This window comes from Perca flavescens, chromosome 19 (genome assembly GCF_004354835.1).
Source record: "Perca flavescens isolate YP-PL-M2 chromosome 19, PFLA_1.0, whole genome shotgun sequence".
In the NCBI taxonomy this organism is placed as follows: domain Eukaryota; kingdom Metazoa; phylum Chordata; class Actinopteri; order Perciformes; family Percidae; genus Perca; species Perca flavescens.
The window spans coordinates 24398034-24425205 of record NC_041349.1 but is presented as its reverse complement, the minus strand read 5'-3'; the positions used below and the strand labels follow the sequence as shown (position 1 = coordinate 24425205).

At 39.5% G+C, this 27172-nt stretch overlaps 2 protein-coding genes across 2 annotated transcripts; one reads left to right on the top strand and one right to left on the bottom strand.

Moving 5' to 3' along the window:
• Positions 1–15905: 15905 nt before the first annotated feature.
• badb (BCL2 associated agonist of cell death b) lies at positions 15906–22148 on the top strand. The gene is made up of 4 exons (XM_028564182.1): positions 15906–16069; positions 16767–16919; positions 19040–19260; positions 19357–22148. Exons 2-4 carry the CDS (start codon positions 16775–16777, stop codon positions 19492–19494), a joined length of 504 nt encoding a protein of 167 aa, XP_028419983.1. The 5' UTR covers positions 15906–16069; positions 16767–16774; the 3' UTR covers positions 19495–22148.
• LOC114545718 (glyoxal reductase) lies at positions 20572–26617 on the bottom strand. The gene is made up of 6 exons (XM_028564181.1): positions 26431–26617; positions 24761–25073; positions 24038–24183; positions 23201–23340; positions 22927–23085; positions 20572–22789 (listed from the first exon to the last, which is right to left on the bottom strand). Exons 2-6 carry the CDS (start codon positions 25009–25011, stop codon positions 22610–22612), a joined length of 876 nt encoding a protein of 291 aa, XP_028419982.1. The 5' UTR covers positions 25012–25073; positions 26431–26617; the 3' UTR covers positions 20572–22609.
• Between the last annotated feature and the right edge of the window lie 555 nt (positions 26618–27172).

The following is a 27172-nucleotide window of genomic DNA, read 5'->3' as shown; positions in this document are numbered from 1 at the left end:
GTCTGCAGGGAGGAGTGGGCCAACATCCCTGCCGAAATGTGCACAAACCTTGTCACCAACTATAAAAACCGTTTGACATCTGTGCTGGCCAATAATGGCTTTTTTACAAAATATTAACATGCTGTTTGTCCAGGGGGTCAAATACTTGTTTTTCCTCATCAGATGGTTATCAATTTTAATAAATTCATATGATGTGATTTTCTGGAATTTTCTTTGGGATTCTGTCTTTCACTGTTAGAATGTACATATGATTAAAATTGTAGATTTTTGCATTCTTTGTAAGTGGGCAAACCTGCAAAATCAGCAAGGGGTCAAATACTTATTTCCCCCACTGTAGTACCATAATGAAACATGTATCACCTATTTTGTACTACAATATTTAATGATTGTACGAACAATGACCCAGTGAAACTATGGGTAGCTTGTGTGTGGGGGATCTAAAGTAACGTTTCCATGGTGTTTCACCATAAATTAGTCTTTTGAACCAATGATTGTGCAAGTGCAAGATTTCTTTAAAGATATGAATGCACAATGCAATGTTTTGAACATTGGACAGCCTGTGTTACAAGTGATGACCGTTTTGAGTTTTGTGTCTAGAGTTTTGAAAAATGACATCAAGGTTCTGAAATTAGTGATTGTAAAAAACTGTAATTTGAGTGTGATGAAGAACTCCTGCAGATACAACTGGGCCACATTGCAAACCTCTCATCATATTAGTGAGGAAGCTGCCATGTTGCTTCTCTCATCCTGGTCTCCTCAAGCCCTGCGGACCGGACCACACTTGTGGTTTACTGCTAGAATATTACAGTAGGCCACTTTGCGGATTCAGATTTGCCACTTGAGTCCAGAGCACCATACAATATATGATAAACATGCACCAGCCTTTGTGAAAGTGTAAGTTCAGAGAGAGAGAGAGAGAGAGAGAGAGAGAGAGAGAGAGAGAGAGAGAGAGAGAGAGAGAGAGATCTCGGTTTTAACATTAAACGTTTGCATGATTCTGTGCCATCTGCTGCTGCTCCAACAATACAATGGCAGTGAATATTTATATTGCTTACCAGGAGATGTCAGTTATCTTGATCAGAAAAATAATAAATAATAATAATAATAATAATAATAATAATAATAATAATAATAATAATAATAATAAATAAGTCAGGACTGGTACCAATTATTTTATTTACAACACACACACATGCACACATGCGCACAGCAGCACATATATTTTGTTATTTAGTTCTTTGAGTTTGATGTTGTTTTGGTGTTATGTTCTAAGCCATATGTGCTTTAGTTCACTTGTTCATTACATTAAATGACATGTTCTTTAGCTGGCGCTTTCATCCAAAGCGACTTACAATTAAGTGAAAGGGAGAGGGAAACCGGAGCACCTGGAGAAAACCCCATGCAGACAACGGGAAGAACATGCAAACTCCAAACAGAAAGGCCCCGGGCCACCAGGATTCCAACCCAGTAGCTTCTTGCTGTGAGGACACAGTGCTTACCATTGACCATTTCTTATTGTAATTCAACCACACAATACCTATCATGTATTATATTTCATTATCCAATATTGGCCAACTACTGTTTCAAGGGCTTATTATGAGGAGTGAGCATCTCACGAGCTGGGTGATCCAGGCACAGGCCCAGCAGCGAGGAGGTCTACCATGCTCACCATCTCACCTCTGGTCCAGTCTGCAGGGCCTGAGGAGACCAGACCAGAATGAGAGAGTCTCCAGTACACTTGAACTTGTTAATTTATGTTCTTCATCACATTGACATGTATATTCTGCAGAGCAATTTAAAAAAGCCCTTATATTTTTTGCCTTTTTTTACTGGCTGATGTAAGATTAGAGTAAAAGTAGTCAATAACGCCACACATAATGCTAGAGGAATGCAGATTTTATTTAAAATGTGATTTAAAAATTATTATAATCCTATTTCTATTTTAAAACAATATCCATTCTTACTCGCTTTCTGGCTATTAATGAATGTTGCTCAATTAAATACTTTATATAACCTTAAATAATTAACTGTAGTTTAATCTGACAAGCTACAGGCAAAAGCTAAAGTACGTTCTTCTGGCAGTTATTACAGCTCTCATACTTTTATTTTGACACGTTAATGTTACTTCCTGTCCAGAGCGCATTGGTTTTAGTCAACTTTGATCTCAACACGTAAGACCAAAATTAACATTATAAACGAGATCTGTGTTCCATCAGATTTTCAGTGATTATGCACATTATACATTTTTTTTCATTTTTGGGTTTAAAACGAAAAACGGATTATACTTTAGTACTCTGACTGATAATATGGCCACTTTAATATACAGTCCATGCATTCAACTGGAAATGCCAATTTGCTTACCCCTAGGGTAAGTCATAGTTGATTTGAAAGTAAAGGTAATAGATCACTACAAATAATTGTCATTGTCAATTATTCAAAGTAATTTAACATCAAAATACTTTCAAAGTGAAAAGTGAAAATAATAATAAGTGTATGAGTATACTACAAAATAGCAGCAAAAGTCTGGCAATGTACCAGATTCTAGCTCCCAATATCTTCTATTGAGATTACTAGGACTCCACCACATACCATTCCTAACGCTGCTGAAATCTCCAAACAAGAATTTGTAAAAATGTGGAAATTGTTTCAATTAAGAATTGACATATAACATGATTATTTCACGGATTGTCATGATTTCACAATAGAATCAAAATCACGTAGTGGTAGCTCAATACGTTTGGGCATCTAGACATGGTCAAGACGATCGGCTGAAGTTCAAACCAAGGTTCAGAATGGAGAAGAAAGGTGATATAAGTGACTTTTTCACACTGCATAGTTGTTGGTGCCAGATGGGCTGGTTTGAGCATTTCAGAAACTGCCGATCTACAGAGATTTTCCCGCACAAACATCTCTAGGGTTTACAGAGAATGGTCCATATAAAGAGGAAATATCCAGTGAGCGGTAGTACTCTGAGCTAAAATCTCTTTTTGATGGTAGATGTCAGAGGAGAATGGCAAAACTGGTTCAAGCTGATAAGGCAACGGTAACTTAAAGAACTTTAAAGTAGAAAGACTACAGCAGCAGAAGAGCACACTTGATGCAACTCCTGTCAGCTATGAACAGGAAACTAAGGCTACAACTGACATGGTCTCTCCAAAATCGGACAATAGAAGACTGGAAAAATTCTGCCTCGTCTAATGACTCTCAATTTCTGCTGCAACATTCAGACGGTTGGGTCAGAATATGGAGTGAATATTAAACCATGCATCCATCCTGCACTGTATATACGGTTCAGACTGCTGCTAGTGGTGGTGGTGGTGGTGTAATGGTGTGAGGGATATTTTCTTGGCACACTTTGGGCCCCTCAGTACCAATTGAGCATTGTTTAAATGCCACAGCCTACTTGAGTATTGTTGCTGACTATGTCCATCCCTTTCTTTACTACCACAGTGTACCCATCTCCTAATGGCTACTTCCAGCAGGATAATGTGCCATGTCACAAAGCTCAAACTGGTTTCTGAAACATGACAATGAGTCCACTCTTCTCACAGTCACCAGATATCAATCCAATAGAGCACCTTTGGGATGTGGTGGAACATCATAGATATGCTGCCGATAGATATGCTGCCGACAAATCTGCAGCGACTGCGTGATGCTATCACGTCAATATGGACCAAAATATCTGAGAAATGTTTTCAGCACCTTATTGAATCTATGCCACAAATAATTGAAGCAGTTCTGAAGGCAAAAGGGGATCCATCATGTCTATATACTGTATATACACTGTATATACACCCACACACTCCACTTCAGAAAAGGCTAACTTTCTAGAGACCATATTTCATATAAATATTTTTACATTACACTTTGTCACTTCACGCTAGTAAACAAGCTCCAATTAAAGAGAACTTTTGCCTTTTAAGCTCTATTTCTACTGATGCTCATAGCTAAGCTTTGAATTGCATGAGTAAAAACAGCCTTTTATCTGATCAAACCTACACATTAGAGTACATTGCACACCTACTATAACCAATTGGTATGTGAGACTGTTGGTCCTGGCCTCAGGTTCTATGGTGTCAGGTGTAAGACAAAATGTACGTTTCTTCTCCAATTTACGCAAACAAATTATCTGGTTGTTAATCTTTCTTAATCAATTCCTTTTTCCCGAGAAATACTGAGAATTTCCACATGTTCCACAGATATATCTTATCACATATCTTAATTATCCACTTTTTTGAGGTGATGCCAATTAGTTGGTGCCAATATGACAGCAGCCTTCCAAATACACACTCAAATCCAAGTTACCTCAGCCTCGGCCGGAAAATTAAAGGTTAGGAAGTAAATCAAGGTTTCTTTTGGTAGCAAGGCTGCAGGCTGTGACACCTGAACACTTCTTAAGAGCCGTAGTTTGGAAGCTGCCTTTGGACTGACTCCCTGGGTGAGCAATACATGCTGCCTTCTGTCATGTATTCCACACTCTTTGGCAGACAAATAGTTGGCGCAGCACAAAAGTCAGTGAAAACTAGGCTAGTTCACACTGATTTGGCCCCCTTTTGCTGTTGTTCCCTACACCCGTCCCCTTTGTAATCCCTTTGTAAGAGAAAAGAGGCAAATCTCCCTAAATTTGTCCTTTATAGCCAAGATGACCGATAACATGTTGACCTTGTTAGATCGTTTTCCATATTACAGCATACACCAAGTTCACAATATGTTAAAAACAAAACACTTCCAGTTTTTTACTGCAACCACATCATTTTCACTTCTTGGAATAGCACATTCTAGTGCTTTCAGTGCCTGAAATGGGACAGTACTCACCAGTCCAGAGTACTGGCACTTCTGACTTTTGTCCAATATGAGTACCCTTCCTTCTAATTGTTATTAACAGTATAAATAATAGGCTTATATTTATACCAAAATAGGCTATATGCAATGACATATTGGGAAAATCCAAGGATTTTCTATGTTCTAGCTTAAAGGAACACGCAGACTTATTGGGAATTTAGCTTATTCACCGTAACCCCCAGAGTTAGATAAGTCGATACATACCCTTCTCATCTCCGTGCGTGCTGTAATGCTGTCTGACGGCTCCAGCGGCATCAGGCCAGCACAGAACATGCAAGTGAATGGTTCCAGCAATCCTACTGCTCCGAATAAGTGACAAAATAACGCCAACATGTTCCTATTTATGTTGTGATTTATAGAGTCACAGCGTGTACAAAAAACAACGTAACATGAGACACAGCCGTCTTCTAACTGTAAACAAACCGGGAACTATATTCTCAGGCGGAAGAATATAGTACTTGGGCGGAGTGATATGCTCGCAGCAAGCCTGTCTGAGAATATAGTTCCCGGTTTGTTTACTGTTAGAAGATGGCTGTGTCTCATGTTACGTTGTTTTTTGTACACGCCAGACTTCTACAAATCACAACATGTAAATAGGAACATGTTGGCGTTATTTTGTCACTTTTCTCACAATTGGGAGCAGTAGGCTAGTTGGAACCAGTTACCTGCAGGATCGGTGCTGGGCTAAGCTAATGCTGGAGCCGTCAGGCAGCGTTACAGCACGCACGGAGATGAAAAGGGTATGTATCGACTTGTCTTACTCTGGGGGTTACGGTGAATAAGCTAAATTCCCAATAAGTCGGCGTGTTCCTTTAATACTAGCACAGATGGATATGAGTTTGACTTAGACTATGCTTCTCTTTATTGATCCTTTTGGGATGACTCTCACAAGGAAATTAGATTTCCAGCAGCGGTTTTCAGCAGCTTACAAAAAGACTTATAGACACGTACACATATAGAAAATACAGTATAAGAATAACAATAAACTTTTAGCTAAATATTTGTATTTATTTGTATTTAAGTTTGTAGCAAGGTGCTGCTGGAAAGGAGCCAGTGTGAATAGAGTAAACTATCTTCAGTAAATAAAGGCTAATAGAGGCCAGATCCCCAAATCCCATTTCAGAATCCTCTCATGTACTCGTGAAGAAAGCTCAAATATTGGACATGATTACACAGTAGCCCACTAATCAAGCCATTCTGCTTCATCTCTAATCTTATAAAGCATTGTTGGCTCCTGATTATTATTGAGCCAGACTCATTGTGTCCGGCCACCGAGCAATTGAAAGTCATGCTTAGTATGGTCCATAGGGGAGCTGTAAAACACAACTAAATGATGAGGAGGAGGAGGATTGCCAGCAAATGAGCCTTGATAATTTGAAAGGGAAAAGATGAATGCCACTGCCACACGACACGGTTTCTCTCTCACACCAGCTAAAATATGCAAGATAATACATTCTTTCCTGCTTGTACATACACCCACAGGCATGCCCTGACATATGAAACCGCACACATGGATTCAAGAATCACAGAAACACGCATGTTCCCACTCCTGCTGCTTGACTGTTTTCTGTCCACTCAAGGTTTTTACAGTACTAATGGCCGCACATGTGCATCACAGCATCTGTCGCTGTGGAGTCCTGGCGATAGGCACGTCATCAATCACAACCAAAGTCGATTGCTAAGTGCTTAAGGGCTCTGGGGGCGATTCTTATGTGCACAAACATTTACCCATATAATTTAGATACCTTGGCTGTGTCTATCCACTGAAAACAAAAACGAACATTTTTAGCAGATTCATACATTCAAACTGGCACGGCCTGATGCTCCAACATACAAAGACACACTCAAACACACTCAAACACACACACACACTTTGTCAGCCTGCTTGGTTGTTGATGAGCCTGGAAATAGAGTTAACAAAGATGGCACTGAGCGGTTATCTGAAACTGAAAGCTAACAGCTTACAATCAGTCATCGATCGGTTCAGTACATCTTCACCACAGCATTCATAAGAATATTTCCTGTTTGAGCTTCTTCTGCCCTTTCTTGCTGTTGTGTATTTCATTAAAAGAAATCATAAAGGAGAAGTTGCTGCAAGTGAAACCAGTCACAGGGTTGAGTTCAACTTTACAGTTGCCACTATGACCATGAGAACATGTTGTGGGATTGCAAAACATGCACAGGCATTTTTGAAAGTTCCCCTAAAGAAGCCCAAATCCAACGCATTGTGTGTATTTCACGGTACACGTCTAGCACTCAGCTTCAAATTGTGAGCCAACACACACAATTTTCATTAATGCTGAAACTTGTTTACATACACTTGACAAAATAAATATATCGCCTTGAACTTTGTCTGCTCATCCACAAACAGAAAAAACACACAAAAATATTAAACAGAAACATGTATACAGGCGCAAAATATCTTACTCACATGCACAAGTATGCGTGCACCTGCGCTCTTTCTCTCTGTGTCACACACACACACACACAAACACACACACACAGTTCAATATAACCTGGGGTGTTGCAAGGAAAATGGTCCTGACGTGCAATTCACCACTTCTGTTTCCTCCGTTTCTTCTCCCCTCAAGCAATACCGACCTTTCCCTATGATTCATATGACTACACACAATCAAACACACACATATAAGCATACAGACACACACATCCTGCGTTGTTATATGCATGTCTTATGTTAACTTGGCAATTTGGGGCTTTATGCTTTTGTAAAACTTGATGGAAACGTCCAACAGCCTGCAGCAGGGACTAGACCCACAAGGATACAGTAGAAATATGTAATGGGCTTTAAGGAGCAGAAGTGGGATGACAAATACGTTGGGTTATTGGCAAACGTATTCCAATTCCTTTCCTTGTAATGATGGCCATCTATCACAGCCTTTATTCTATAATTTTTATGCAGATTTGCATTGTTATGCTAATGTTAGAGTTACTTATCCCACTGCTGTTCTGCTGACTGGGACTTGCTGGAGCCAGCAGTCAGTGTAAGTTCTCATTAGCCTTCCATGGTTTGCTAACGTAATTGTGCTGCTCCCTCAACAGTGTTCAACAGCACTATTCTAACTTTGAGAAGAAAAGTGCTATCCGGGTAGAGCAAAAGTTGTACACGGTATGAGACTGAAGTCTGATCACTAATGTATTGCACACCATTGCGTGTCTCCAAACAACTTACGTGATGGAGAGCTTTTTATCTCCACACAAAACCAAATGGGAAATCACAGTCACGCCAAAATGTTTTAGCTGCCTCTTGGTTTTTAGCGCATTCTTGTTTCTGATCAGGCTCTTAAGATTTTTTTTGCCAGCTGACTGAGTCCAACAGCTTGTTTCTATCAAAACACATCAATTAAACAGGAGCAATGACGCTATCAGCTAGCAAGCTTGACATGAACTAGTTCAGTCAGCAACCCAGATACACAATGGGGGGAGGCGGAATTTAAACTGCAAGAATGGGAAGTAGAGAGAGAGAGAGAGAGCACGGGGCAGGAATGATGAAGAAAAAGTGATTGAGGCACAGAAATGGAAGAGACACAATGAATGAATAAAAAGGGGAAATGCCGACAGTCTGTGAGTAGGTGAAATGAGAAAGAGGGAGGAGAGGATTAAGGCAATGAGAAAGACGGATCTACTAATGCAGATACCATGTATTCTCATCTGTGCAGAAAATGTGTCTTGTTTTCTACCATGTTGCGCCTCTCCATCCAATTTCCTGCCTCTCATCACTGTCCAAGTAAAACAAATAAAATCTGTAAGGAGGATGGATTACCTACTCTTCTTGTGAAGGATGGAAGAGGAAAACAGAGACTTGGAGCAAAGCTAAGAGTGTCACCTTAGTATAACTTCGTTATACTTTTTTACATTACAATACATGTCATTTAGCTGACGCTTTTATCCAAAGCGACTTATAAATGCTATATATGTCAGAGGTCACATGCCTCTGGAGCAACTATGGGTTAAGTGTCTTACTCAGGGACACATTGGTTGATGTATCGCAGGGGGAATCAAACCCAGGTCTCCCACACCAAAGGCATGTGTCATATCCACTGCACCATCACCACCACTTTTACATGTGTGTCGTGGCAGTGACAACAATTTAACTGCCGGTTTTAAATTTGGACACTAAAACAAATAATTTTGTCTTTTACGATTACATTTGCTTCTATGTAATATAATAAGATAGTGATAAAAGATTTCAGCATTATAGTAAGAGCGTCGATAATGGCTTTACTGTATCAATCTTTATTTGTATAGCACTTTTCATACAAGTCATGTAACACAAAGTGCTTTATAAAAACAAAGACAATGTCACCCCTAGCCGCCAAACACACACACACACACACACACACACACACACACACACACACGTTTGGCTGCAGGCAGAGCTTAACAGTGGTACACATATGCTGATTAGCCAACAAAAGCTAAATTAACTGCAGACAATTAAAGCAGCATTGTGATAATGACTATATTGTGATTATAGTGATTATATAGACTTAATGATCTATTATTAAGTTGCATCAAACTGTGAACAATTAAAAAACTAAACATGTGCACATCTAAATTTCAGGATGCATTGAAATGAAGGCGAAGGGTCTGAGGAACAGGACATCACACCCATACCATGAGCCACAGCCTGGGCCAGTCAAAGACTACACTACAACTATCAATGAACTATCATTAGACAACATAATGACAGGCATGTACCAGTGTGCACCTTAAAGTTCACATATGGAGTACATATGTTTCAGACCAACATGTATAGATAGCTACATCAGCTCTCAGAGCACACACATACCACTCCAAACACATGAAAACAGCCCAACCCTAATTGATAATATTAAAGGGTTGAAAGAAGGGCAGGACGAGAGCTTGTGTGTGGCTTGTAAGTTGACAAAATAGAGAAGTTTGAAGTTTCTTTCAGACTGGCTTTAAGCAACAAAAATAGAGCCGACCAACCACAATGCATTTACAAATTATATTAGCAGTCTGAAACAGGTGTAGGCTGAATCTCTTGCTTATATTGCCTACCCTTTTTAAACAACTCATGTTTGAGAAAAAAAATTATAAATAATCATTGTTTTACTTCCGTCTGTTGTAAACAAACAAGAATAAACCAATACAAAACATTAGTGTGGCCTATACAACACAGTAGCACAATCCAAATTACAACAAACACAGCTTATTCACTTATCAATATTTTTTTTTACTTTTTGCTCAAGTATTTTCATATTGTTTTAGTACATTATTTTTAAATATTTATTTTAACTTACTGAGTGTCCCACATGTTTTTAATTCCTCCTGACTGCTGTTCCATAGATTTACTCCTTTAACTGAAATACAATGGTATTTTGCATTGGTCCTCATTAAGATTTTTTTTTTTTTTTAAATATACAAGTTCCCCTTGAGTCATGTTGGCATCCTCTTATTGTAAACAACTTTTGGATACGTTATGGTAATTTATGTGCTTTTGCTTTGTACATGATTTGTAATGTTTTTAGTTAGTTAGAGCCTTTAATTCAGTGAAAAAAGTTTGTTGGTTCCCTGTAGGTGGATTTCTTTACAATTCGTATGGCTCTCTTTTGAAGCATAAAGATTGGATTGGTGTTTGTTTTATATGTATTTCCCCATACTTCCACACAGTAAGTAATGTATGGAAGCATGAGGGAACAATACAGCGTATATAATGATTTTTCATTTAAACAATCTTTTACTTTATATACTATTTCACTTGATTTTGAAATCTTGTTCTTAGTATAAGTTACATGGGGCTTCCAGTTTAATTTATTGTCTATAATCACAATCACAACCTTTCTATTTCAACTTCATTAATCATTAGTTTACTTAATAAATTTGATAAACGATTACCAAATATAATACATTTTGATTTACTTACATTTAGTGTTAATAATCAAACCATTTTTTTAGCAATACCACTTAATTTCCCACTGTATCCAAAAGTTGCATCAAATTCTCACCGGAACAAAATTAATTTGTATCATCCGCAAATAAAATCAGTTTTAAGTACTTTGGAAACCTCACAAATATCATTAATGTTTAACAGAAAAACTAATGGACCCAACATTGATCCTTGGAGAACCCCACACGTAATCTGCAGAAATTGTGATTTGCAATGATCAATTTGGACATATTGATGGCTTTTCTCCAAATAACTAATTAACCAAGAGTGAGCTACCCCTCTAATTCCATATATTTTCAGTTTCTCTAATAGAATGTCATGGTCAACAGTATCAAATGCTTTTTTAAGATCTAAAAATACCCTGACTGTGTATTCTTTATTTTCTATTGCAATAGATATTTCCTTTACAAATTATATTAATGCATGTGAGGTTGTTTTCTTAGTTCTAAACCCATATTGATTATTGCTTAGTATCTTGTGTTTTGTGACAAAGTCTTTTCATCTTGTATAAAATAATTTTGAAAACAATATTTTTGAAAACTGTGAAAGCAAAGAAACAGGCCTACAATTTGAGAGTGCATTTCTAACTCCAGTTTTATATATATATATATATATATATATATATATATATATATATATAAAATATGTTTCTAGGAAATACACCTTTTTGAAGGGACACGTTGCATATACGCTATGTACCAGGGGTTTCCCAACACACTCAATAATATCTTTTACCAAAGACATATCCATGTCATTCCAGTCAGCTGACTTCTTACTTTTAAATTATTTAACAATATCATTTTTCTTTCTTCATTTGTTCCTCTTATAATAGATTGCTTACTTACGTTACTAGATTTTCTTTCCGTACTACCTTTACTACCAGTCCTTACAATCCCTCTGGCTATATTGGGACCAACGTGTGTGTGTGTGTGTGTGTGTGTGTGTGTGTGTGTGTGTGTGTGTGTGTGTGTGTGTGTGTGTGTGTGTGTGTGTGTGTGTGTGTGTGTGTGTGTGTGTGTGTGTGTGTGTGTGTCTCCACTAAAATCAAGGCAGGGGTTGATTACTGTTTTTTAACCTTTAGCAAAGCCAGGACTGGGAAGGTAGAAGAGTTATTTTGTCTATTTTAGTCTATTTCTGTAAAGGAATAGTTCAACATTTTGGGAGACATGCTTACTCACTTTGTTGTGGAGAGATAGAAGAGAAGATTAATACCACAACGATGACTGTACGCTAAATATGAAGCTAGAGCCATAAAACAGCAATCTTCAGCTAGCTTAGTTTATAGCTTTGGGTTAGGTTTTTTTTGGCTTTAGGTTGAAATGGGAAAACAGCTAGCCTGGCTCTGTCCAAAGGTAACAAAATCCTCTTACCAGTACACCTCTAAAGCTCACTTATTAACAAGTTATATCTCATTTGTTTAATACATACAAACATCGAAGTGTAAAAATGTCAAATTGTGGTTTTACATGTGGTTATGTGCCAAACAATTTCTTTGCCAAGAGCACTGGCTTCCCTGTAATTGCTAATTTTTACACTAAATAGACAGATATCATGTTTTCATTACAGAGCATTAGAGGTGGACCTACCTTAGGACAGAGCCAGGCAAGCTGTTTCCACATCAACAGTCTTTATGCCAAGTTAAGCTAGCTGCTGCTAACGGTCGCTTTGTATTTAGCATACAGACATTAGAGTGATTTTGGCAAGAAAGTGCATCCCCCAAAAATGTCTAACTATTCCTTTAACGATTAAGGATATTCAATGGAAAAGAGCTTCTTGAAACTTTATTTGCACTGGGGGAAAGGACAGTTTTCTCAACCCAATGACAGACTTTTCACTTGTCATAGGAAGAGAAAGATTTAAACACCAGTCCTATTTCAAATGTCTTGTTGAGCTGAGCATTTTTGTATTTTTTCATATACTGGAGAGAAAGTCAGCAACCCATTTTTAGTCCCAAAATTTCAGTTTAAGGAGAGCTGGGTTGAAAGACCGGCATGCTGCACAAGGGTGGGGTGGATCGAATTAGAAAGCTGCCATATGTCGGCCTTGTGATCACAGAGTGTCTTAGTTATACAGCGAGGGAGCGGTCAGAGGATAATGAGCATGTACTGAGAGCAATGACGAAAGCACACAAGTTAAATGAGTGGGCTGCTGGAGGAGCGGATTCACTCTGATGTAGGTTAAGTTTGCTCTTTCCATGTTCCTGTCTCTCTCACCTTTTCTGCTCTTCTATTACCTTAACTCTCCCTCTGCACTCTCAGACACCTCTCTCATCTTTTGGTCGGCCTTAACTTTTGATCTGTTGCTTTTCCAGTTACTTTGTCTGCATCTCTTCCTCTCTTTATTTGTCTGGTACACACCGTCATGTACTTATCATTCTTTTTTCACACCATCTTTCTTTTTTCTAAGCTCTCATTCAAATAATTCAAAACCTGCTCTGCATCTTCCTCATGTCCGACATGGACTGAACTATGGTCTGCAGAGAGGGGGAAATCTTTGAAACGACAGTGAGTGAAGCTGCTGCGGGGGCAGCAGACAGACAGGCGGTGTCCTGGCATTAAATTGGAAGGAACGTTTTGGGAGCCGCTTGAAAACGCTGCTACATTTGCTCTCAAACAGCCACATACACACACACACACACACACACACACACACAACAAACACTGAGTGGTGGTTTAGAGACAGTGTGGGAGTGCATACGCCTCCGTTTCCCAAAATAACTGCCAGATGAGGGGCAGGGAGGCAGGGCGAGGTTGGTACAGGAAGATATAAATGGATGCTAATTGTATGGCTCCTTCAGACTTAAACACAAACACACAGGCACACACTCTCAGTCCGTGTGTCGGTGTATGTATGTGAAAATGATCCTGCTTTTTCGAAAAACTGTATTCTCTCTCTCTCTCTCTCTCTCTCTCTCTCTCTCTCTCTCTCTCTCTCTCTCTCTCTCTCTCTCTCTCTCTCTCTCTCTCTCTCTCTCTCTCTCTGCTCTTAAATGCTACACACACACACACACAGATTAAAAATTCTATGGTTCTCAAATGGCACGCGGATCCAACTAAAACGAGAACTCCCATGTATTATTTCTATAATCCCTCCAAAAATAGAGTCATTTTCTAGAGCTGCTCCATCCTTACACCAAAAGCTGACTGTGCGGACTCTGCCTGTTTGTCTGAGCTTAGAAACTCACATTAGTTCTATTTGGCTACACTGAATTAGAGGAAGCTGCATCACATCGCCTCGAATCCAGTCACAGTTTCCACTAAAACAGTTTGCTCCTCCTACTCAAGTGTCACTTACTGACTTTGCAAAGTAGACTCATGTTGTTTCTAATCTCACAAGAGGCTCTTATTGCAAGAGAAGGGTGAGAGAAGAATGAGGAGTAGAGGAGGAGAGGAGGAATAGAGGCAGCTCCAGATATAAATGGTAGATAATTACATGGTTGACCTCTCCTGCGCTGATGTGAGGAAAGTGCAAGAGAGCAAAGTAGAGAGACAATAGCATAGAGGATACACAGTGCCCCACACACCCTATATAGGCTACAATAATGATTTTGTACAAACAATAAGGGACAGACGACGTGTCTTCCACATAAACAGCAATCTGTCAAGAGCATTACTTCTGCAAGGCCAGCTTTTAAGGAAATGAGAAACATTTTCTTTCCCGTTGACGTAGATTTTTACAATGCAATTTGCATGGGCAACCCCGACATAATGAAACATTTTCCACATGTTGTAAAACATGTTATTAGACCAATCAGGCACAATTTAACATGAAACTAAACTGATGGGATTTTTCCTCTTTTTTCCCTCAAGAAAACAGACAACCTGTGACAGGAGATGAAGCATTGCGACCAAAAGAGGAACACAGCTTAGCAAACGACACAAAAGATCAGTTTGCAGTCCTGCCTCGCCACCTGCTGCTCATACAAGGTATGACAACAAACTGATCAGTTTCTAACCCTTCCAATGTCCCAGTTAGAAGGAAAAGAAAAGGACACAAGAAGATTTAACACAGTGTTGATGCCCTTCCTCCTTCTTGCTAGCAGTTTGGTAGATGCTAACACGTCTTACCCCAAATATAAATACATTTAAATGACTTTACAGGACGATTATTTTGTCATGTTCAGTAAGAGACAGTATTATCTATTATATGTGTGTTTACACTTGCATGCGTACACGCCCCACCCTTTCCTTATCATCCTCAACATCTGAAAAAAGCTAATCTCACATAACTGTTGTGTAACACAGTTTCTACCCTCCCCCTTTTGATTCACCTTTAACCTCAATTTTTATGATATCTGCAAATACTTTTCAGAGAGAAAGGGAGTCTGTGGGAAAAACGACACTCATTTAATATCAGCAGGCAACCAACATGACCCAAGCCCAAACAGGTATTTCCACGAATGTCTCCGTCTGTCAGTATGTATGTACAGTAGTATGTATGTATGTATGTATGTAAACTCAACTTTTAAGTTGACACAAACAAGAAGTCTTTAGCTCCATCTGCTAAGTGCAATTACAATTTAGAGTAGAAGTACAATTTAGAGATACTTGTACTTTACTTAAATACTTCAATTTTATGCTACTTTTTACTTCTACTCCATTACATGTATGATGTAAATATTATACTTTTTACTCCACTACATTTATTGGGCAGCTGAAACTTGCAGATTAAGTTGTTACATTCAAACAAGATGATCAGTTAATAAAATATGATGCATTCTTATATGTTAAACCACCTAACAGTATATAGCAGACTAATTAGGCCACATTAGCTTTATCCTAGCCAGCAACATTAAAATGCTGCTTACACATGAATACATCAGTAAAACTATTCCAATAATACAATATGTAATAATGTACCTCTTAAAGGAGCCACTCTGCTGCATAATAAGTCTTTCATAATAAGGACTTGTACTTGTAATGGAGCATTATAACGGTATGGTATTACTACTTTTACATAAGTATAGGATCTGAATCCCACCACTAATAGAAATGGAAATAGATGGATATACAAATATCTTGACTTCTGTCCATATTAAAAGCTTCTGCGCCTCTACACTGAATATTAAGGTAAGCCGGTGAGACAAACAAAAGCCCCAGCCCAGTCCTGCTCGCAACAGTGACGTCAGCGCGCAGCGGCGGTGCAGTGACGCTCGGCGATTGGGTGAGCGAAGAGCTAAAGTGTATTATACAGCTAAAAAGACAAGACGCCGATAACAAAAACAACAGCTGCGGCCGCATGAGGCCAACTAGGGATACACTCGCACTTTTCGGGTTCACGCTATAAAGATTTCGGGTAAGGAAACCTATTTATACTGCTACTTTTTTTTACATACTTCGTTAGCTAATTTAGCCCCGCAGCAGCTTCCGCCCTCTAGGAAGTTTCTTTTGTCCTCTTCAGTCAACAACAACAAAACAAGCGAGTCAGTGTGTTGGCCGGAGAATAAGGTGTGCTGGCTGGATTTAATAACAGTATAATAGCAAGGCGTTTATTATATCAAATATGGGTCCGTGTTGACAAAACAAGTCAGTTATCTCGCATTGTTACACCGTGAATACCTTTGGACTGGCTAATATCACGGACCGCAAAGCGTCACCCTACTGCTGGGTGTGTTATGTTAGATAGGGGCTGCATCAGCGATACAATGGATGATGCCATTTTATGATTCTTGAATAATTAGCTAATGTGCTATAAAATAAAATGGTAGCACGATTGTCATATAGACACTTGCTCGTTATCATAATACAGATACTGTATGTTGAACGAATGTTGTTTTGGTCCATTTATTTCATTTGTATGGGCAACATGTCTGTTTCCAATTCTCTCAAACAGGTCAAGTGCAGGGCAACACTAGTATTAACCAGCCATTGAAACTAATTGACAATGATTTGTGCATGCATCTACTTATGGCAATTTCCTTGTCTGCAATATACAGTATTTTGTGCTTTTGCTTATCCCCGTTTACAATTTTTCTTGAATCTTACTTCTCCAGATGTCACGATGGCTGCACACTTCACTATTTCCGACAGCGAGTCAGAGACATCGGAGGAGGTGGAGGAAGGAAAAAATAAGCAACCACCAACTGTGCAAGAGCAGCCGCTTTCTCAACGCCACTTCCTCACACTACCTGAGCTCAGAATTGCAGGTAGGTCATCTCAAAAAATTGTGGGATATTAAAGAAGTTGAGCTTTTAAAATTGGAAAAATACCCAAGCAGAAAATTTGGCACAGAGACCACAGAAGATGCCTCAGCAAAGTATGCCAAACCTGTCAAAGTACGTTTGAGCATCCTTTACATCAACCTGCTCCAGATGGGACTCAAAGTTTATCTTGCTTTATTACGGCATTTTCTTCCTGTTACTGGGAGCACACATGTTAATCCAAACATGCCCCATCTATCAGCAGCACCCTTTTGGAGAGATGGGCACACACAGAAATCGGTCAGACAGAAAACAACAGCTTATTACATCACCGCTCTAGTTGTCAGAAAGACAACATCCGATTTACGTTTTAGTTTTTTTTTTTTTCTTCCAACAGCTGCTACAACTGCTGCAATGGAGATCCTAATCTTGCACAAAAAAGGGAAAAAAAGCATCAAACTACTCAATTATCACTCTCTCCAATATTACTGTCTGTTTATCCCCCTATTTTGTCCTGCCATTTCTTGGCCTTGTCTTGTTTTTCTCACGTAGGTTTTACCTTATGAGATTGCATTGTTAGTTGAAATGTAAGCTAACTTACTTTGCATTTTGAATATATCTAACTCTATTCAATGCAGTAAAGAGATAAGTTGTTTCTTTTTATCCCATGTTTTTTTTGTTTTTTTAAAAGGTCCCATGGCATGAGGTTTTTTAACATTTAATATGAGTTCCCCCAGCCTGCCTATGGTCCCCCAGTGGCTAGAAATGGCGATAAGTGTAAACCGAGCCCTGGGTATCCGGCTCCACCTTTGAGAAAAAGTAAGCTCAGATGGGCCGATCTGGAATCTTGCTCCTTATGAGGTCATAAGGAGCAAGGTTACCTCCCCCTTCTCTGCTTGCCCGCCCAGAGAATTTGGCCCATCCATGAGAGAGAGAGACATCATGGCTTTTAAATAAGAAAAGTGGCAGTTGGTCAAGGCCACACCCCCACCCTCCTCTCTCCTCCTCAATAGCTACAGATACAGAAATGGCACATCCTAAGGCCGGTTACACTGGCTGCGTGGCGTGAGTGTGGCGTTTCTGTTGCGTGGATTTTTCTGTCCTTACACACCAAAAATGTGTCTGACGCGGCGCTGCTGCTGCTAGCGTTGTCTGGGCACATGGATGTTTCCCATTGATCAAATGAAATACCATGTTAAACATGAAATATATACTGATTTGATTACAGCAAAGACAACGTCGGCAGTATTAAGGGAAAAATAGGCTACAGAATATTTAGTTCTGTATTGACAGGTGCAATATTAGAAAAATCGATTTTGTTTTTTTTAAATTACATTTATATCAAAACCTAGACACTTTCAAAAAACATGTCATTTATTAATATGTATTTGTGTCCAAACGACATATAAACATCTTTTCCTATTCTATTCTGGAAACGCTTTCAACAGGCTTGCGTGTCGCGTGAAAAATAGGCGTCGGTTCCATTTCTAGCAGGCACGCGTTTTCTGAGACGCACGTGTCACGCCAGCAGTGTATAAACTCTAACCTGTTAACACGGGAGACGAAATATAAACTGACACGCCACGCAGCTGACACGCACGCGCGACGCATCCAGTGTGTAACCGGCCTAAGGAAAGCTCATTGTGGGACTGGCTCTAGTGGCTGTAGTTCTGCACCAAGGCTGAATTTCGGGAAAGAGACTTCAGATACAGTATAAGGGGACCACTAAGGTCTATATAAAAGACTTCAGATACATTATTAGGGGACCACTAAGGTCTATATAAAAGAGACTTCAGATACAGTATTAGGGGACCACTAAGGTCTATATAAAAGAAACTTCAGATACAGTATTAGGGGACCACTAAGGCCTATATAAAAGAGACTTCAGATACAGGATTAGGGGACAACTAAGGCCTATATAAAAGACTTCAGATACAGTATTAGGGGACAACTAAGGTCTATATAAAAGCATCCAAAGAGCACCATGTCATGGGACCTTTTAAACACGTTCCAGTGATAACTAGTGATTAATAATCCTCATTCCTTATTGCTCCCTTACCCTGTACGTTGATCTAACCCTGCACCCGTGAGGCATTACAATCCCCTCTCACCTTTGTCTCCCTTAGCGACCGGTCGAATCAGGCTGAACTCTGAGTCCCACGCTTCCACTGTCTCCAGAGACGAGGAGCTCCAGGCTAAAGGGGAAGACGAGGCTGGTACACCCACTGACGGAGCTCCATTCAGGGGACGGTCCAAGTCCGCTCCCCCTGCTTTGTGGGCAGCCAAGAAATACGGCCGGCAGCTCCGAAGGATGAGCGATGAGTTCGACAGCCTGCTAGACAAAGGGGTGAGAATGAGGGTTAGAGGACGGAATAATGGTTTCAAAGAGGTTTTCCTGGTGTAACTGATTTTTTACTTAACACTTTGTCTGTATTTTGTGCAGGAAATGAGGAGGGTGAGGAGTGCTGGGACGACCAAACAGATGCACCACTCCAAAAGCTGGTGGAGCTACCTCTTCAGTCACCAAGAGACCGAGGGAGAGAACAACCACCACGACACCCACACACACCGCACTGAATAGGGACTGGGAGAGGAAATAAAGAGTGACACAAGGTTTGAGGAATCGCTGGGAATGAGAAGAATGCAATGGGGAAGCCAAGAGAACCGTTATGTTGAGAACAACATGACCTGATCTGAGAAGGGACGGAAGAAAGGTTGGTTTAAACAAAAAGAGAGAGCCAAACACAAAGGCATGGCTAAGTGGATGGCTAGGTGTTCATCCTAGTCACGTCATTTTTATACGCCATTGGTAACAACCTTTAAATTATTTTTTTGGTATTTGTGTTGGTTGTGATGTTAACAATATTGCTGGGCAGCCCACTATGGAATGGTAAAAGTCAGTCAGGCATGAGAATGGACTGTTGGCTATCTGATCCCCCACAGATTGGATGAGAGGATAGGCCAAGAGAGGAGAGGTGATCTCTTGAAAACACAAAGAAGGATAAGCATATAAGTTGAGCAATGACCACTGAGTTAAAAGATGCTTCAGTTTTCTCTCCCATCAACACTATGCAATATACTGTAGATGGAGAGATAAATGCACTGAAATAAAAACACCGGACTATTTGAGGCCACCTTGAATGCTGTTAGAATTTCCTTCCTCGTCTTCTTGAAGAAATCCCCGATGTCGATGTACTAATGCTTGTTTTGCTCTAAATGTTTGTGCTTAAACAAAAGCTAAATGGAGACCACTGTAATTGTGTGCCAAAATAATGCGCAAGCAACAGAGACAAGAGTATAAAAGGGAAGGATTTGTTTAAAAGTATTCTCTGGCCTTTATCTAACTTGCACTACTACTACTGCTGCAAGCCAGTACCACTTAAACGGCTGTACTTGACTATCATCAACTGCTTTATATCTTAAATGTATCAAAAGAACAATCTTGTACAAGGACAATCTCCAATGATGCAGAAATACTATCTTTTGTAAGACTTCAGGGTTAGATTATATCTGAAGAGAATGACAATAAACATACATATAAAAGCACAAACCAATATGAATCTTTCTATCTTTTTAAAGACTTGGATGAGCAAAAAAAAAAAAAAAAAAACAACCTTTGGAACCTTTTATGTGTAAATATTTTATCAAATTGCCGGGGTGGGGTTTTAGCCAGAATTTTTTATTTGACAAGTTCCTATTTTACAAGGTTACCATGCTATTTAATAAGTTTGGCCAACCTAGCAATAGGCAGTGTACAATCCATGGTTGTTGTGATAAATGTCATGTGCATATTTAAAGATGTGGGTGGGGATGAATTAACTGCCGTACAAGGAGCCAACACAATAGCTTGGGCCCATTTATTTAGTACCCAGTGCATATAGACGACTGACTTAGAGTGCAGTCACAGTTAAACACAAGTGGAAGGGATACTTGACATTCTTTAGGAAAATCAGTTTCCAGCCCTGTTAGGGTTGCTAAAACGGTGAGTTTAAATGTGGGTTTTTCACTTTGGGATGTGAATAAAATGGGATCTTAAATCTGTCAAGTCTCAGGTCTAGGAGTGATGATCTGATGCTAGATTTGCTTTTTATGTATTATATTCAGGCTTTTAAGGACTACTTGGCACACACAATATGACATTTAGGGGAGATTTTCTTATCAATGATTATAAATTAAGATAAGCACTTCTACACAGCTTGGTAAATATGATTAGGCTATTTTTAGGTCGTTTATCAATATGTGATTATTGAAAATGGTAATAGGTTTGTTCTACTTGTTTCTTCCTCTACACTTGTAGGGTTGAGATGTGAATTGCAGGGGTGGGGGGCTAAGGCATGGAGCTAAGGGGCTGCATTTCTATTGTCTTACCACTCAAATGTTTCTCCACCTTTTTCAAGCATCTTTTAGTCAGAATTGTAGACAATCTGAATAGCATCCCCTTTTTTTGGAAGATTCATCAAAGTCTACCATGTTTGGTAACATGCAACCCCTAACTGTGTAAGACCAATTCACTGAAACATGTGGGTGACCCTTTAAATTGAATAAGTATCCAGTATAAAGCTACAGTTCAGACTATGCTGTTACATCTAGGAGTGTGTAATTGTGCCGTCAAAACAAAGTTAGTTAGTGTTTTACATAATAAGTCACTCCTAATAGACCTGTACCTGTACTTTGACACAATTAGTACAGTTGAATCAGCTGGCAGAGAATATGTGTTTAGAGCTTGGGGCCAAATATGAATATGGAATTTTAAGAGTACAATATTGTCATGAACTGCCTTGAATATGCTGTAACCTGTGATGTGACACCACATAACCAGTCTTGTCTGTTTACCCAATTACCGCCTTAAACTTTACAGTCACCTATTACGCTTAAGGAAAAAAAGCACAATGGTGGTGCGTTTGCTGTCACAACTGTGAGAAAATTATAATGGCTAATGCTGGAAAAGCCATTTCAGAAAAAGAAAGTCATGTTATGGTTTTGACTTGAAACATTTGTGGCAGTGAACACACCCCAGAGGAAAAAACCTGTCTGGGCACCTGGCGTTTTACAACCATCCGTGATATTACTTGAATCTGGAGATGTGTGTGGAGAAAATGTAATTCTTAATATTTCATTCTTTTTTTTTTGTTGGATTCCTTTTTTATTTTTTTCAACTTTTGTAAATTGTCTCTAGAGCTGTGAAACTTCTGGTATATGCTGTGCTGAATAAATACTTTTAAGAGTGGTTTTGAAGAGTCTCTTGCGTAATTTTTCAAATTTTTCTAATACAAAAGGACACTTTTAGAAATTTCATATTATGTTCAGTGCAAATGTATGGTAATTCATAGACAATTTAAATGGGAGAGCTAGAATACAAAAGCCATAATATTGCATTGTAAGGGTATTAGTAAAGAACAATGAGGCAACAAAAGTATATAGAACAGCAACATTTACCTATAGGTACTGCATGAAAAGCCTCTGTGTTTCATGGCATATCTGTCACAATAAACAGGAAAACTTATGGGCAAATATTACTGGAACTCTCAGATACCTCAGTACATACATTTACCTAAATCAATACGTTCACCCAGTGAATTTGTAAGGTAACTTTCTAGTGGTGGTTTCCCACCACTGCATCTATGCCAGTCAGAGCAAAAGAACAACAGCATTAAAGAGGCATCATGGAAGATAATGTGTGTTCCACTAGTGGCCTATTAAGCCACTTCTGATGAATCCCGGCAGTACTTGTGCCCACAGTCCAAAGCTGACAGTCTGTCCATGTCTGTGTCACTCAGTGTGAAGTCAAAAAGTCTGGCATTGTCCTTTATTCTGTCTGGATTTGAAGATTTGGGGAGCACTGGGACGCCCTGCTGCACAGACCAGCGCAACAGGACCTGGAGGGGAACAAAAGACCTGAAGGTTTTCCAAGTGTTTGTGCTTAAACCATTATTTATTATTGAACACAAGGAAGGTAGTAGTCACCGACTGGCCAAAAAGACCTTGAATCAAGATGCTTTGTATGTGCGTTTACCTGTGCAGGTGTGCGTTCACAGTTCTTTGCCACCTCCATCACCACAGGATCAGTGACCAGCTCTCCTTTCCCTAAGGAGGAGTACGCTTGGAAACACACTCCATACTCCTCACACACACTCCTCAGCTCCGTCTGGCACAGCCTCGGGTGAAACTCTACCTGAAGAAACAAACAAAAACACTGTCAGCATTGGCTCTTTCTAAAACTGAGTGCATTTGTGTTCCATTATGTAGATTATAGGTTATCCATCCTCCTTCACTCTCCTGCTTTCTACCTGTAGCACCGCAGGAGGAACTTTGCAGCTCTGTATCAGTTCTCTCATGTGTGCTGGTGTGTAGTTGGACACTCCTATGGCCTTCAGCTTCCCCTGGGCATGCAGCTCCTCCAGGGTGACCCAACTCTGAGCTCGGTTGCCTGGAATCAAATATTAATCAGGACCTCATCGTGACTCATCAGTGGTACTCAAGTACAACTACATTGTGGAGGAGGAAGGTGAGAAGACAGCTTGAAAACATTTGATACACCTGGCCAGAGCAAATACTTCCTTCAAATGCTTTACATTTATTTTTTACTAGGTATGAATCTTCACTGGTCTCAAGATTCAATTCGTTACAATTATCCTGTCAACTATTCGAATGGATATCACGATGCATCACCTTCTCAATATTATTATATATACTGCTACACATGGTTTTCATCGACAAATTTAAGCAGTCAGATGTATGAACTCCCCTTTTTATTGTATCTTCTCTTTAAAATAAATAAATAAATAAATAAAAATAGACACTTCCTGAATGTAGTGGAGTCTGAACACAGCAGAGAGCAGACAAAAGGCAAAAACAAAAAAAATCAGTAAGTTACATCAGTAGGCAATAATCGGTTATGGTCTGTCACCGCACTTTCACTGGAAACATAACTGCGTAATGTACATTTTTGTACAAAATAGGGGCGTTGAAATTAATCATTGCATCGCGATGTGGATTTGGACTATTGTGCATCGATGCAATGATTAATTTCAACGCCCCTGTTTTTTACAAAAATGTATATTACGCAGTTATGTTTCCGGTGAAAGTTTAGTACATGAAGGAAAACACTGACTTAATCTCTTTACCTGGGTTGCGTTGGTCAGCCACTACCAGACCCTGTGTGCCAGGCCAGTGGATCAGGTACAGGTCAATGTAACCCAAGTCCAGCTGAGCCAGGCTGCGGAGGGCTCCTTCCATGGCTCTCTCACCCTGATCCTTGGGGCCCAGCTTACTGCAGGGATAAGGGAGGAAGGGTTGATTAGAAATGTACTGTGGGCCTTTGAGATTCAAACATCACTGAACTTCATTTTTATATATTTTACTTTGCATCCATTAGGGCTGCTCCCTCTTAGTCGATTAGTCAACTAATTGGTCGTTTTGGTCTTAGTCAACTTAGATTTCTTAAGTCAATTAGTCACGTTTTATGCTTTTTTCATGCTGAATGACTTATTTCCAAGAAACTTACAAGCACATCTCTGGTAAACACAAGAATTAAAGTGGTGCTTTTGCATGACTCTGCGGAGAAACTCAGATTTACAGATCTGTCGATTAAACCAACGAGCACAGCCCTAGCATCCATGTGTGTATTTTCCCACTGTATTCAAGATGTATGTTCATAAAATTGCTGGAATAAAAGATTCTGCCCTTATGTACTATAATAAATCCCATCATACATTAAGTCACTTATTTTGCTGTGCTCTTTTGGAAGGCATACAAGCCTTACATTTATTTAACATACACTTTTATCCAAAGCGACTTACAATAAGTGCATTCAACTATGTGGATTGGATACAGCCCATATACATCACCTGGTTATGAATACATCCTCTCTGCTTAAGCCATGTTTGGGCAGGAGCTGCTTCAGGGCTCGGCCCAGGTCAGCTTCATTCCGGTAGACGGCTGCACTGTCAAAGGCCCGATAACCAGCAACCAGCGCTGCGTCCACAGCCCGGTAGACATCTTCAGAAGCCACCAACTTGTAGGTCCCCAAACCCAGGAGGGGCATCTGAACCCCCGTATTTAGGAGGACAGCAGAGGTAGTGGAGGAGGAGGAAGACATCTGATTTGAGAGGCACTTGTATTTTCTTTGTACCCTATTTGGACTTGTTGGTCTACCCAACACTGTTAAAGAGGGACATATAGAGTTGAGTAAAAAATATGAGAGATTTTCTTAAGTGGTAAATATAAATATGGGTTTATCGTGACTGGTATATTGCACTAGGTTAAGACACTGCTTTCTACAGGTTTTCTATCAGAGATGTGGACTTGAGACTTGGTGACCACGACTTGGGTCGGTTGGAGTCACTGTTTTGATGACTTGCGACTTGACCAAAAAAAAAATTACTTGAGACAAGACTTGGACCTGTGCGTTAATGACTCGAGACTTGACGCATGGTGACCTGTGCGCATTCATAAGTTTAAATGTTGGCTGTACAATATAAAATAATATAATTCAATGCTGTCCCGTTTCTGTCCATCAAGTATGCTATGCAGCGCAAACTGCAAATCATGACTGGACGACTTAAAAAGCTCCCGGTATGTGACTGTCATGATTGGATGACTGGCTGTCAGTCAAACTCCTTGCTATGGCAACACATTACATCAAAGACTCCTAATGAAGCCTCATTAGTGCATCTGTGTCACAACTAATCACTTTTGTTGACCAAGTTGAATGTTACAATGTTTGATGTTGTAGACTGGCTGTCAGTATTTCACTGTTTTCAAAGTGATGGGGAGGGAATATGAAATAAATAATTAATAATATGTTTTTGCTTTGATTACATTCATTTTGCTGAATATCAATAACTATAATACAGGTTAAAGTCATACTCTTTGTACTAGTTATACAAACTAGCCAATCATATTATTAGATGGGCTACTTATACTTTGTCTTTTATCTCTATAAAGACCAGATAATACAGGTAAGAGTGTTTTATCTTGGGTGTAAAAAAAGTGACTTGATCTAAGACTCGACTTGACCAAAGTAACTCGAGACTTACTTGGACCAAGACCAAATGACTTGAGACGTACTTGGTCACAACACTGTTGTCTATTGCCCCTGAGTACAATGTGACAGTGTGTTTGACGCATAGACATAGTTTGACAGAGAGTAAAACCGTTGTATTACACACACTTTGAAAACGCTGGGACGTCACAAAGCTCGTTACAATTTGTGGAGGTGGGACGTTACAACGTCAATGTAGCTGTAAGTGCACACCAAGTCTTAAAGACGTTATTTACTCAAATATGCGTCCCATATGAAGGTCTCAATACATGAGACCAAACTTTGACACAATTAAGCAGTGTTATACATGAGAATGTGATATCTATGATATCGCAATACCCGTTAAGACCAAGACAGAGAAACATCTAATTATACACTGTACATCCATGGTAGAAACATCACAGTTCTTACATTACAATATAGCTAGCAACGCCATTATGCCACAGTTACAGATAATTCTTGTTTTCATCTCACCTTTTGGGCCCTTTCAGCTAAATTCTTATGCAGGAGAATTGCCTAAATAGGTGACACGTGTCAATAAAAGGAAATGTCACCTTACTTTACAACTTTTACCTTTGTATCTTTGTACAGAGGAATGTTTACAACTACTCCTTCCTGCTACACGTGGTAAGCTGACAGCAGTCATGTGACATTTTGAGAGGTTTCGCCGCCGCTGATTGGAAGATCCATCTTATCAAAGTAGATCTAGCTTATCAAGCAACCGGAAGGCGGGAGAGGAGAGGAGAGGAGAGGAGAGGAGAGGAGAGGAGAGGAGAGGAGAGGAGAGGAGAGGAGAAGAGAGGCAAGAATTTGACAGCTTTTTTAAATTTTTTTCTCTTTTATAAATGCCAACTGCCTTTATTGATATAAGGCAGTAAACATTATAGCCTACTGAAATTTGTCCTATCTAGCTAGCTAAACCAAATTCAAAATTGTCTGTGATTTTGACATGTTTTGGTTGCCCTCTGAAACAGCACTCCATCAAAATGAATCCGTTTATTTTCTGTTTTGTTGCCCAACACATTTGACATAAGCCATGCCACTGCAGGCCTTCTCTTTCCCTTTCCCTGAAACTCAATTCTTCAAGGCTGGTAGTTTTATCTACAAGTTCAGACAAGATGTTAGTGATGTGCGATACCACTTAATTCCTATTCGATCCGATACCAAGTAATACCCAGGCTGGTATTACCGATACCGATACCAATACCGATACTTT